Here is a 9,488-nt window from a genome sequence, read left to right as displayed (position 1 = left end):
ATGAATAATCCAAGTTAAAAGCAGGACATCTGTCCTGGTAACGATAGGATTCAGTTTATTTTGGGGATCACTACCAGATTAATTCTGTTAACAGGCAGACCATTGATGACAAACATGCAACCTCTTTGCTGGAGGTCATAAAGAACACAAAAATACACAGGTTGTGTAGTTTGGAATAGTGAATTTATTTGCAGTAAGCTCTGCGCTGCTCGGGCGTCGGGATCCTCGGCTCTCACTCCAGCGCATCTGTGACGCAGACGCAGAGAGAATTCCTTCACACTAGGTTTACATTGTACCCTCGCAGCAATCCAGTAGAATTCCATGCTTCCATGCAGGCGGATGAACAACAGGGCTTTTGTTATGACTGACTCATCCTGTGAAACACTGATGACTGTGCCAGTCTGGGATTTTCCTGCTGTTTCAGGCCCATTATGGCCCCGGAAGAGAAGGATGCACTGCTTCAGGTTGATTATTCGTTTGTCTCTTTGTGTGCATGGAGGCTTCATTTGACTTTGAAAATTACATAATCTTTATTACTGCATCAATATCCTTGGATTCATTTTGAATCGATGCTTCCAGCATCTTTGAGGCCAGGGACGACGTATCCTCGATCCTAAAATGGCTGCACGCAGATAGCGTATAAATCATAGCACGATAAGTACGGAGTCTGAGTGCCCTGGATTCCTGCCCTACATTTGCTGCAATACAAGAACCCGTTTAAAGCGACTCAATTTTGAGATGACTTGACCTATCTGCATTTGTTTTGAACATTTGGATACATTGAACGAGGAGAAATCCAGCTTGAGAGCCGTTACAAGCTGTTAAATTTGTAATTGCTTTACAGACAAATGGTTTACTTTATTCTGAAACCAGCCTAGACAGACTTTAACACTTTGAATCCAGCTGAGGCCGGCTGCTGCCGGTTCAGTTATTTAATTATCTGGTTCATTGCGCAACCTACATTTGAACTTTCAGGCACATGGTGATCAGTGATCACGCATCAAAGGTGCCCTGGACTGTCTGAACTTGTATCACGAGCTCAGATGATGGGTACAAAGAACAGATTAGGGGCCGTGTGTGTGTGTGTGTAGCATTTAAATCTTTTCACCTTGCTCTTTTGTTGAATCCAGGCTTGCTTCATCTGCAGAGGAGAAACGAGGAAATATCGATTACGTCAAGACGGCCCGGTGCGAGATTCACAAGTGGCGAGTTTGGTTTCATCTTACCCACACGGCTCCCAGGCTCTGATTTTGTGTCGTGTTGCTCTGGGAAGACATGAAAATGTACTTTTGAGTTTAAACCACGAAACCACAGCAGCAGGGTTTGGTGCATGTGCTGTCACCGTGACATGGTTCACCCCTCCCCTGTCTCAGGAACTGACATTGTGATGATACAGCTTTTAACCTACTTAAAAACCTGAAGCTGTGAACTCACCGTCTGCTTCCTCAGAGGATCCAGACTGTGATTCTGCGGTTTACAGGAGGAGAGTCAGTCCATGTTGATCCAGTTCTTTCACTCCTTTTGATATGATGTCCACTATTGCCATCTACAGGCGTGAACACTAACACCTCTTTTACCTTCATGTATTGCAGAGTCAGAATCCCCACCTCCCTCTGCAGGAGGAGGATTTCACAGTTACACAATGTTCTTGGAAGCGGGGGGATCATATGATCCCTGTTAAAGGTCGACGGAGTTTTTCTACGCACCTGAGCCGTGATTCTCCGCTACAGTACGCTCCTCCACTGTCGGGGGGGACATCATGAATGACAGGTGACACTTTAAACACGCCATTAATGTGTAGATTCATCACTGGGGTGTGTCAAACCTACCTGATCCAACTTGAGCAGCTTCTGCATGGAGAACATTTTCCATTTTTAAACTGCACGCGAATGAACCATTTTAATTTTAATGTCAAAAGGTCTGATGGTTGTTCTTACCATGTTGACGGGTGTCATCTTTTAGTTCCTCCGTAGCTTCATGGAAAAGGTCAAACATTTTTTTAAACAGATTTCTTTCTTTTTTTTTATATGATTTAATCATGAATGGAGGAAAGTTCTATTTGCATATTACGGTCATTGCTCTGGACTTTGGTCAAACTCACCATTTACATGAGCAGCCTCATTCTTTTGAGCGACCTCAAACTCCATCTGATCTGAGGAGGAAGAGAAATGAAATGAGTGAACGTAGTAAAACAAACAAGCTGATAAAGAGAATTCATTTTCCACTAAACACCAGGTGGATGAACCCACATTAAATATAATAAAAATAATTGACATATTTTCATTAAATGCAGTTCACCGGTACCTATTTTCTTCAGTTCAGCGAGTTCATCTGCGTGAAACAAAAGCCACGACATCAGTTTCACAGCAAACATCGTCTTTCCGTGGTTCTTATTAAAGCTGCTGATTCTCTTTAGTTATAATTCCTCACCTTGTGCAGCCGCTGCTTCCTCCTCGGCAGATTCCAGAGATGCTGAGAGAGCTGGGGGAGAAAAGAAAATCACAAATAATAGTCAATTTATAATTCCCTTGAAAATGAGTAAGAGATATTCGTTCCCTCTTACTGGAGTAAAATCCGGCCGTAGCAAGGACGACGAAGAGTGCCAGTGGAGCTCTCATCTTGGCGACTCGGGAGATCGATGCCTCTGGATGTCCCTCCAGGATGATGCACGGTCGTTGTGGTTGTCCCTCCTCTTATGTCTTCACATCACGTGCTTTGCATGGACTGGCAGTTCTGGTACCATTGTCCATTCCCTACCTGAGAGGACAGCTGGACAGCACATCCCCACACAGACGGATCTTTATTCAGACCCTCAATGCTGCCCATTGTTGGATCTTTGGTGACAAGGGCCTTTATTTGGGATGCTTTTGTCTCTTTGATTTGTTTTTATTGTTTACGGGGGTTCTTGCAATGCGAGCTGAGAACAATGTTTGTTTACTTTTGGGATTGGTCAAGATTTGCACGTCCTCTCCGGCTCACAATGTCGCTCAGTGAGGCAACTTGTCAATTCTGCAGATCAAAGGCAGTTATCACTTTACTCTCCCCGATCCGTTACGACCGGAGAAAATCCCGTCACGCATCAAGTTAAGACTGATACGGTCAACAGTATCACCGTCACATTGAATCCTAGGATTAGATTAGTGGCATTCGAAAGCATATAAATTATTTTAGATGAAGGACCTGTGATAAAATGTAAAAACCAGAGGACAAAGCAGGCAAGGCGGCATCCTTTTATTGTGATTTCAAGACAGTGTGCGATCCAGGATGCTCCAGTGTTGTGTGAAATCAAATATCAGTAGAAACTGATATTTCTACTAAAAAAGTGTAATTTTAATGGATTTAAGGCACAAAACTGGAAATCTCTGAAGGTGCTGAGGAAACAAGCAACAGTACGGGTACTCGACTTGATCCGACATTGAATAAATCACGGGCAACTTAGAGACTGATACTCCATCATGTATCGCATTGAAGTACAGAGCGGTTACATGAAGACAAATTATTGATGACATTATAAGAAAGGCATTTTAGACAGGCAGTCAAAGTCGTTTACTGACATCGATATTTAATTCATCAAAAAATGTCACAACCCTCTAATAATCTGAAGCAATTTGGTCAGTAAAGAAAAAAAGGACAAAACCAATTAGGAAAAACATGACAAGAATTTTACCAAAGGGTGATGACGGATGTTTGTGACAACAGCAAGATGATTTCCTGGAGGTCTGGAGCCAAAATGCATGTGCAAATAGAAAGAGTGCAAACTGCCATCAAAAAGCAGCAGGTAAGATAAGAATAGTGCAGGATCAAAACGAGTGTCCTCAGGAACGGAATACAAAACAGTAAAAGAGAAAGTCGAAAATTGTTCCTTCCCACCTCTACACCTAATCTTAGGCGACCTGACAAATGTCCTGCAGAAAGCCTTCCTTTGTAATCTTCAGATCCTTTTCAGACACACCCATAGCAACTCCAATTCACAGTGATTACAAAGAAGCTTCTTGAAGTGTGTGTGTGTGTGTGTCTGAGCAGTCTCCCTGAGCAACCAAGGTTTAGCTTCCAAACATCGATGTTACCATGTTCTGAGACATTAATAAAACAACCCCCCCCCCCCCCCCCCCCCGAAGGTCAGAGCGCCACAGACACCTGAAGACGTGTTGAGATCTGCGCTGACATTGGCAGTATTTTTTACAGTGCAGCAGGCGTTTGGGCAGACGCAGTACTTGATCAACAGTCTTCAGCTCTCTCAGAGTTCTGTTCTGATTCTGGTGTGAAGGTCCTCCTGGTCGATCTTGCTCTTCTGCCGGTGCCAGCGGTGATGTGCCAGGAGGGCCACGTTCCTGGCTGCGATGGCGCTCATCTCCATGCTGCTGGCCGCCCACTCCACAGCGTTGAGGTAGTACAACCGGCGGTGCAAGATGAAGGGAGGGGTCTTACGAGGCGGCAGGCGGTACGAGGGATAAGCCAGCCACTGAGTCTCAGACACAAAATCCCAAGAGAGGAACATTTCCTGCAGCCGATCCTGGGACAGCGGCTCTTGGGAAAACACCTTCCAGACTTTGGGCTGGCTGGCAGGGGGTCGCTTGTAGCCCTCGGGGATGTGCACGGGGTCGATGGAGCTCAGGCTGTTGATGGCGCAGCCCTCGGAGTCCGTGGTGAGGACGTCGGACACGGTAAACTGTGAGGCTGGCTCCGCGGTCCCGAGGTAGGACACGTTCACTACGCCGTGGATCAGGGTGGAGACGGTCTGGTGGTAGCGGCCTGGGAAGGCCGATGGAATCGGAGGCGAGAAGCCGGAGAACGCGATGTCGGACATTCCCTGGTGAAGCGGCGTCGCGACCACCACGATGTCATACAGGGAGTGAGCCGAGCCGGATTCTCCGACGTAGCTGACCTCGTAGAAACTGGTCGGAGTGCCTGAGGAGCAGATATGGGTGGAAGTGAAGATGACATCTTGAATAATAGAGAGCACACACACAGGAAGTCCATGCACGGGCCGAGGGGAGGAAAGGTCAACGGTACCGGTTTTAGACGGACGAACTTTTACTGCAATGGAGGTCACTTTGGCGGAGATGAGGTCGCTTTTGCTGTGGTACATCAGCCCTGAGCACACTCTCTTATTGCCTCCGTCCACGGCCCACAAACCAGAATCTGCTCCTGCTAGGGACACCGCCCCTGCAACACACGGTCGAAGTTAGCATCACAAAGACGCTGTACAACACGGCGTAAATCCTGGCTCCACCCTTCCGTGGCGTGTGCCCAAAGTTTCACGCCAAATCCCCAAGTACCGTAGTTTAAGCAAAAAATATTTTTAAACGCTGACTATGTTGGCGTACGGCCCGAACCTTGCTGAAGTTTATCAACATACCCACAAATCCATGGATTCGGACACTTTGGCCGTAGTTGACGCGAGTGATGGGCGCCACCATGTCATTGAGGAAGACCTGTGAGAATCCTTCATCAATCATCGTTTCCTCCAGAGTCCGGTTCATCAGAGCGAGGAAGCCGTCGCCGCCCATGGCGTGCAGGAGCCTGTCCACGGTGGTGAACGAGTACCCGTACTGTTGGTACTGGTAGATCCTAGGAGTCGAGACGCAACCGTTAACAACAACAGAAGAAGAAGAAACGGCGAGTCTCTGCCGACGACAGTCACGCATTTTACTTCTCCTCGCCTCATGAATCTGTCCAGAAGGCTCTCCACCCACATCTGCATTCGCAGAAGGCTGAATCCATATCGCCACAGCATGCGCAAAACATTAATGATGAACCAGTCGCTCTCTTCAAACGTCAGCTCCTTGCCATTAAAGATGGCCACTTTGGTGGGGACAGGCCTCCGCTGAGGAACGCCTGAAACAAACACAAAAACGGGCTCCGAGCCGAACTGCATATCGGTTACGATCTCAACTCGTCCCGATGTATTGATTCTTTACCCATCAGCTCCACAAAGTGCTTCATGTGTAGGTTGAGAGGATGAATGACCGAGCCTCCCGTCTCGTACTCTTGGGTTCCGATCTTCACCGTTGCCAGTCGGCCGCCGACGGCGTCGGGTTCGAACACTTCGATCTTAACTCCGGCTCCGAACTCCTGCCTCAGGTAAAACGCTGCCGCTGCTCCGCCAATGCCTCCTCCGACAACGGCTTTAGAGGAGCAGCGACAACAGAGCGAAACAATGATTTAGGAGACTCTAGTGCTTTATGTCAGTCAGTACGGCTAAAACTAATAACTACTTCATTAAGGATTCATCTCCTGATTATTTCTGGCTCAGTTTTTATTATATACTGTCCTGTAATCTTCAAATATGTATGTTTTTGTTGCAACTTGCATATCTATTTATCCGTGTTGCTGTTTGTTCTTGCCAGGATGCTTTTGTAAGAGATTTTTTTTTTTTAATGGGGACTTCTTTCCGGGTTCAATAAATGAGCAAAGAGTCCAGATATCCGCTGCATGTTGTGTCTCTTCTATCATTTCCCACCCTCAGGTGATAAGCTTACCTATTTTTTGGGGCTGATCTTGCAGTTCCGGGGTCGAGGCTCGACTTATTGTCTGACAAAGCCCCAGAAACAGCAGAGCTCGCAGTGACAAGCTTCGAGCATTCATTGTAGCGTCTGTGTTCTGTTCGGGAGGCATAAACATGATCAGACCAGCGAGCCCGTCTTATCAGTCTCTATCGGGCTTGTTCAAAGGTTATCGAATGGACTTCGCATTTATTTACAGAAAAAAACAAATAGTTTTATAGTAGCACAACAAATATCCTTTTAGATGCTTAATATTTTACTCCTTTACAAAACTAAAACTTACTATTTCAAAAGTGATATGAGAGCTTCTGCTGCCTTCACGCAGTTACACTTTAATAAACTTCGGGAATGTGACTTCTCTCAAATTAAAACATAAATATTAAATGTCGACAAAAGACCCAAATAATACGGAAGAGACAAAAACAACAACTAAACTTGTTCAACATTTCACTCACGTCGGACCGCCATGAAGGTCTGTGAACGTTGCGACATACTTCCGGCGGAAACCTCCTAAAGTTAGTTTCACAATAAAAGCAGAAAATACTTAAACATTTCTCAGAACCTGAGAAGTTAGAACTATAACCTTTTGGTTATTATCCCACAAAGATAGCAACTTGAGCCAAAGTAATAATAACTTGTTTCAAGATTGTGCACACAAGATAATATTGTTGTTCACAAATTAATATAATGTACCCACAATATAATACATTAATAACTAGGATAATACTTTCACAAACGAGGAAAAAAAATTCCACACCATGGTAATGTATTTGCATAAGATAACATTATGGTAAAAGTTCAATCATTCGACTTGAAAAATGGTATTCAACTTCGAGGGAGCTGACCGGAAGTCATTTCTCACGAATCTTATTTTTTGTAATAATAATAATCATTTTCTGAGAAGCATTAAATAAAATAATACAACAGCGTGACTGTGATTTGTAGTTTATTTTTAAGCCTGTTGGGAATTTTTGTTAAATTGTTTTTAAATTTGATCTCACAAACCGGAAAAGGCTTTTTTCCTTCAACGCAACTGCGGAAGTAATGCGGAAGTCGCGTCATCATCCTCCCCGTCTTGTCCCATGCTTGAATGGCGATGACCTTAGTGATCATAAAGTAAACCAACTCGGTCCCAGCTTCGTCGTGGAAACCGGTCAGATCTATACACGAAACACGCCCCAGATATCGGTGAAGACTGCGGAACGAGCGGGACGATGGCCGAAGCGCATCACGCACGAATGCAGAAGGCGGTGGAAGAGATGGTGGAATGCCTGGAGAGGGACCACATCCGCAAAATGCAGGCAAGTGTCTTTATAGAATCATAAATGTGTATTTTTTTTTTTAAGAATTGAATTTCTCTTAATTGTCATCACATTTTATTGTTGCTATTTTTCCCAGTTGTTTTGAACCAGAGTTTTTATTTTATTTTTCCTCCACAAGTATTTAAATCTCCTCTTTGATCTCAATGTTTAACATGTTGCCTCTAATGTGTTTTTGGCTGCAGGGTCGCATGTTCAGCTGCAGCGCGGAGTGTTGCGATCGCCCCTCGGACGCCATGTCTCAGGTGCATCAGTGCATCGACAGGTGTCACACACCGCTGGCCAAAGCTCAAGGACTGGTCACTTCAGAGCTGGAGAAGTTCCAGGTGAGTTACATTATGCTAACTCAGTCTCCCCGTTAACCAGGAATGATGGAAATGTATCATAAGAGTCGTTCCAGAAATTGTGATTATAATTATTATTTTTTCATTTTTATGGCAACAGCATTTACCTATTTAAAAAAAAAAAGAAAAAGATTTCTTTTCAAAGCACAGTATTGTATTTCAGAGAGAGAGAGAGAGAGACCCCTGGGGGACTCGGTGATAATGCATCTTTTAACTTTAATTAGCATGACTTTGATATTTATTTCCAACTGCTGAATAACAGAGATCATATCAAAGTAAGTTGGTTAATATCCTAATGGCTCTTGCACTTTGTGTGAAGCTTTTATGTCACCTTTTCACCTGGAAATGACCTAAACTAAAGCTTGCTTTCTTTCCTCGTTGCATCAAAGGATCGCCTCACGAGATGCACAATGCACTGCAACGACAAGGCGAAGGATCTCTTCGACTCTGGCGCAAAGGAGCCTGCCGTTCAATCTCTGATGGATCGCTGTGTGGGCGCCTGTGTGGAAGACCACATCAACCTGATCCCCAGCATGACCCGGAGGCTCAGAGAACACTTGGACTCTATTGAGCAGTGAGGAGCAGCTTCAGCCTAAGCTCATTACAAACGCATGTAAAAGCAGTCGAGGAGTCATCTGCCATGGAGGGGTGGAGCGATGCGACAAGGTTGGGATTGGACTTCTTCTAAGGGCTGCGCCACCGAACAAACGCTGTGGTCATTTAAAAATGGCCCATTGTGAGATCTGATATGTCATATTTAACTTCCGAATATTCCGCCCTCTCATCCCTCCTTCTTTTTATATTACCGAGAGTCGTTACTTCCTCTGATGAGGTGCTTATAACTCTGGATTAAAAGTACTGCACTTCTCTGCGTTACGTTTCGCATCACTTCAAGAATAGCGCGAGCTCCGGTTCCAGTATCAAGACGACGACTGATGCCAGCGACGCTTTGACGTTTTAATGAGTATTCTTAACTGCAGACAGTCAAAGGTACGAGAGGTTACAGCCCAAGTAACCGCAGAACTGTACACAATTACATGTTGCAGTAAACAAAAGCGCTAAATCTCACAACTCAAGAACAATTATTCTTAACATAAGAATTTAATTTGAATTTAAAAAAATGGTGAGGCCATTTCAATTGAAAAAAAGTGAAAAAAGAAATTCATGATTGCAAAAACAGATATTTGTTCAGTCAGTAAAATAAAAGACTGGCTCACAGGAAAACAAACCTGAGATGGAACTCTGTTTTTACTCTTATACTGACAAAAAAAAGGAGCAGGTTGTTCAAGTCTGACAGAAGTGGACAGGAGCCTGAGTTA

The 9,488-nt window shown here is 44.6% G+C and overlaps 3 protein-coding genes across 3 annotated transcripts; 1 reads left to right on the top strand and 2 right to left on the bottom strand.

Annotated features, from left to right (window-relative positions):
* Positions 1-161: 161 nt before the first annotated feature.
* si:dkey-200l5.4 (uncharacterized protein LOC795026 homolog) lies at positions 162-2,650 on the bottom strand. The gene is made up of 12 exons (XM_068753277.1): positions 2,564-2,650; positions 2,431-2,481; positions 2,305-2,331; positions 2,102-2,152; positions 1,938-1,973; positions 1,830-1,850; positions 1,707-1,742; positions 1,578-1,613; positions 1,435-1,467; positions 1,227-1,265; positions 1,109-1,141; positions 162-246 (listed from the first exon to the last, which is right to left on the bottom strand). Exons 1-12 carry the CDS (start codon positions 2,616-2,618, stop codon positions 233-235), a joined length of 432 nt encoding a protein of 143 aa, XP_068609378.1. The 5' UTR covers positions 2,619-2,650; the 3' UTR covers positions 162-232.
* Positions 2,651-4,116: 1,466 nt separating this feature from the next.
* On the bottom strand, positions 4,117-6,977 carry pcyox1 (prenylcysteine oxidase 1). The gene is made up of 7 exons (XM_068752917.1): positions 6,962-6,977; positions 6,483-6,596; positions 5,922-6,128; positions 5,664-5,838; positions 5,360-5,571; positions 5,014-5,166; positions 4,117-4,908 (listed from the first exon to the last, which is right to left on the bottom strand). The coding sequence occupies exons 1-7, from the start codon at positions 6,972-6,974 to the stop codon at positions 4,238-4,240; spliced, it is 1,545 nt and encodes a 514-aa protein (XP_068609018.1). The 5' UTR covers positions 6,975-6,977; the 3' UTR covers positions 4,117-4,237.
* Positions 6,978-7,633: 656 nt separating this feature from the next.
* fam136a (family with sequence similarity 136 member A) lies at positions 7,634-9,382 on the top strand. Its single transcript, XM_068753051.1, has 3 exons — positions 7,634-7,807; positions 8,011-8,151; positions 8,559-9,382. The coding sequence occupies exons 1-3, from the start codon at positions 7,721-7,723 to the stop codon at positions 8,745-8,747; spliced, it is 417 nt and encodes a 138-aa protein (XP_068609152.1). The 5' UTR covers positions 7,634-7,720; the 3' UTR covers positions 8,748-9,382.
* The last annotated feature ends 106 nt before the right edge of the window (positions 9,383-9,488 follow it).

The sequence above is a fragment of the Brachionichthys hirsutus genome, chromosome 19 (assembly GCF_040956055.1).
Source record: "Brachionichthys hirsutus isolate HB-005 chromosome 19, CSIRO-AGI_Bhir_v1, whole genome shotgun sequence".
Classification (NCBI taxonomy): Eukaryota; Metazoa; Chordata; class Actinopteri; order Lophiiformes; family Brachionichthyidae; genus Brachionichthys; species Brachionichthys hirsutus.
This window is presented reverse-complemented; position numbering and strand designations above follow the sequence as displayed.

What these genes read in the sequence shown, in the direction of transcription:
- si:dkey-200l5.4 (XM_068753277.1), bottom strand. Translation starts at nt 2,618, where the DNA reads ATGAGAGCTCCACTGGCACTCTTCGTCGTCCTTGCTACGGCCGGATTT. An exon ending in TGAGGCTGCTCATGTAAATG is followed by an intron (nt 1,974 to 2,101) that starts GTGAGTTTGACC and finishes TTTTCCATGAAG; the next exon opens with CTACGGAGGAACTAAAAGAT. An exon ending in ATCCTCTGAGGAAGCAGACG is followed by an intron (nt 1,266 to 1,434) that starts GTGAGTTCACAG and finishes ATGTCTTCCCAG; the next exon opens with AGCAACACGACACAAAATCA.
- pcyox1 (XM_068752917.1), bottom strand. An exon ending in GCACTTTGTGGAGCTGATGG is followed by an intron (nt 5,839 to 5,921) that starts GTAAAGAATCAA and finishes TGTTTGTTTCAG; the next exon opens with GCGTTCCTCAGCGGAGGCCT. An exon ending in AGTTCGTCCGTCTAAAACCG is followed by an intron (nt 4,909 to 5,013) that starts GTACCGTTGACC and finishes TCTGCTCCTCAG; the next exon opens with GCACTCCGACCAGTTTCTAC.
- fam136a (XM_068753051.1), top strand. Translation starts at nt 7,721, where the DNA reads ATGGCCGAAGCGCATCACGCACGAATGCAGAAGGCGGTGGAAGAGATG. An exon ending in ACCACATCCGCAAAATGCAG is followed by an intron (nt 7,808 to 8,010) that starts GCAAGTGTCTTT and finishes TTTTGGCTGCAG; the next exon opens with GGTCGCATGTTCAGCTGCAG. An exon ending in CAGAGCTGGAGAAGTTCCAG is followed by an intron (nt 8,152 to 8,558) that starts GTGAGTTACATT and finishes GTTGCATCAAAG; the next exon opens with GATCGCCTCACGAGATGCAC.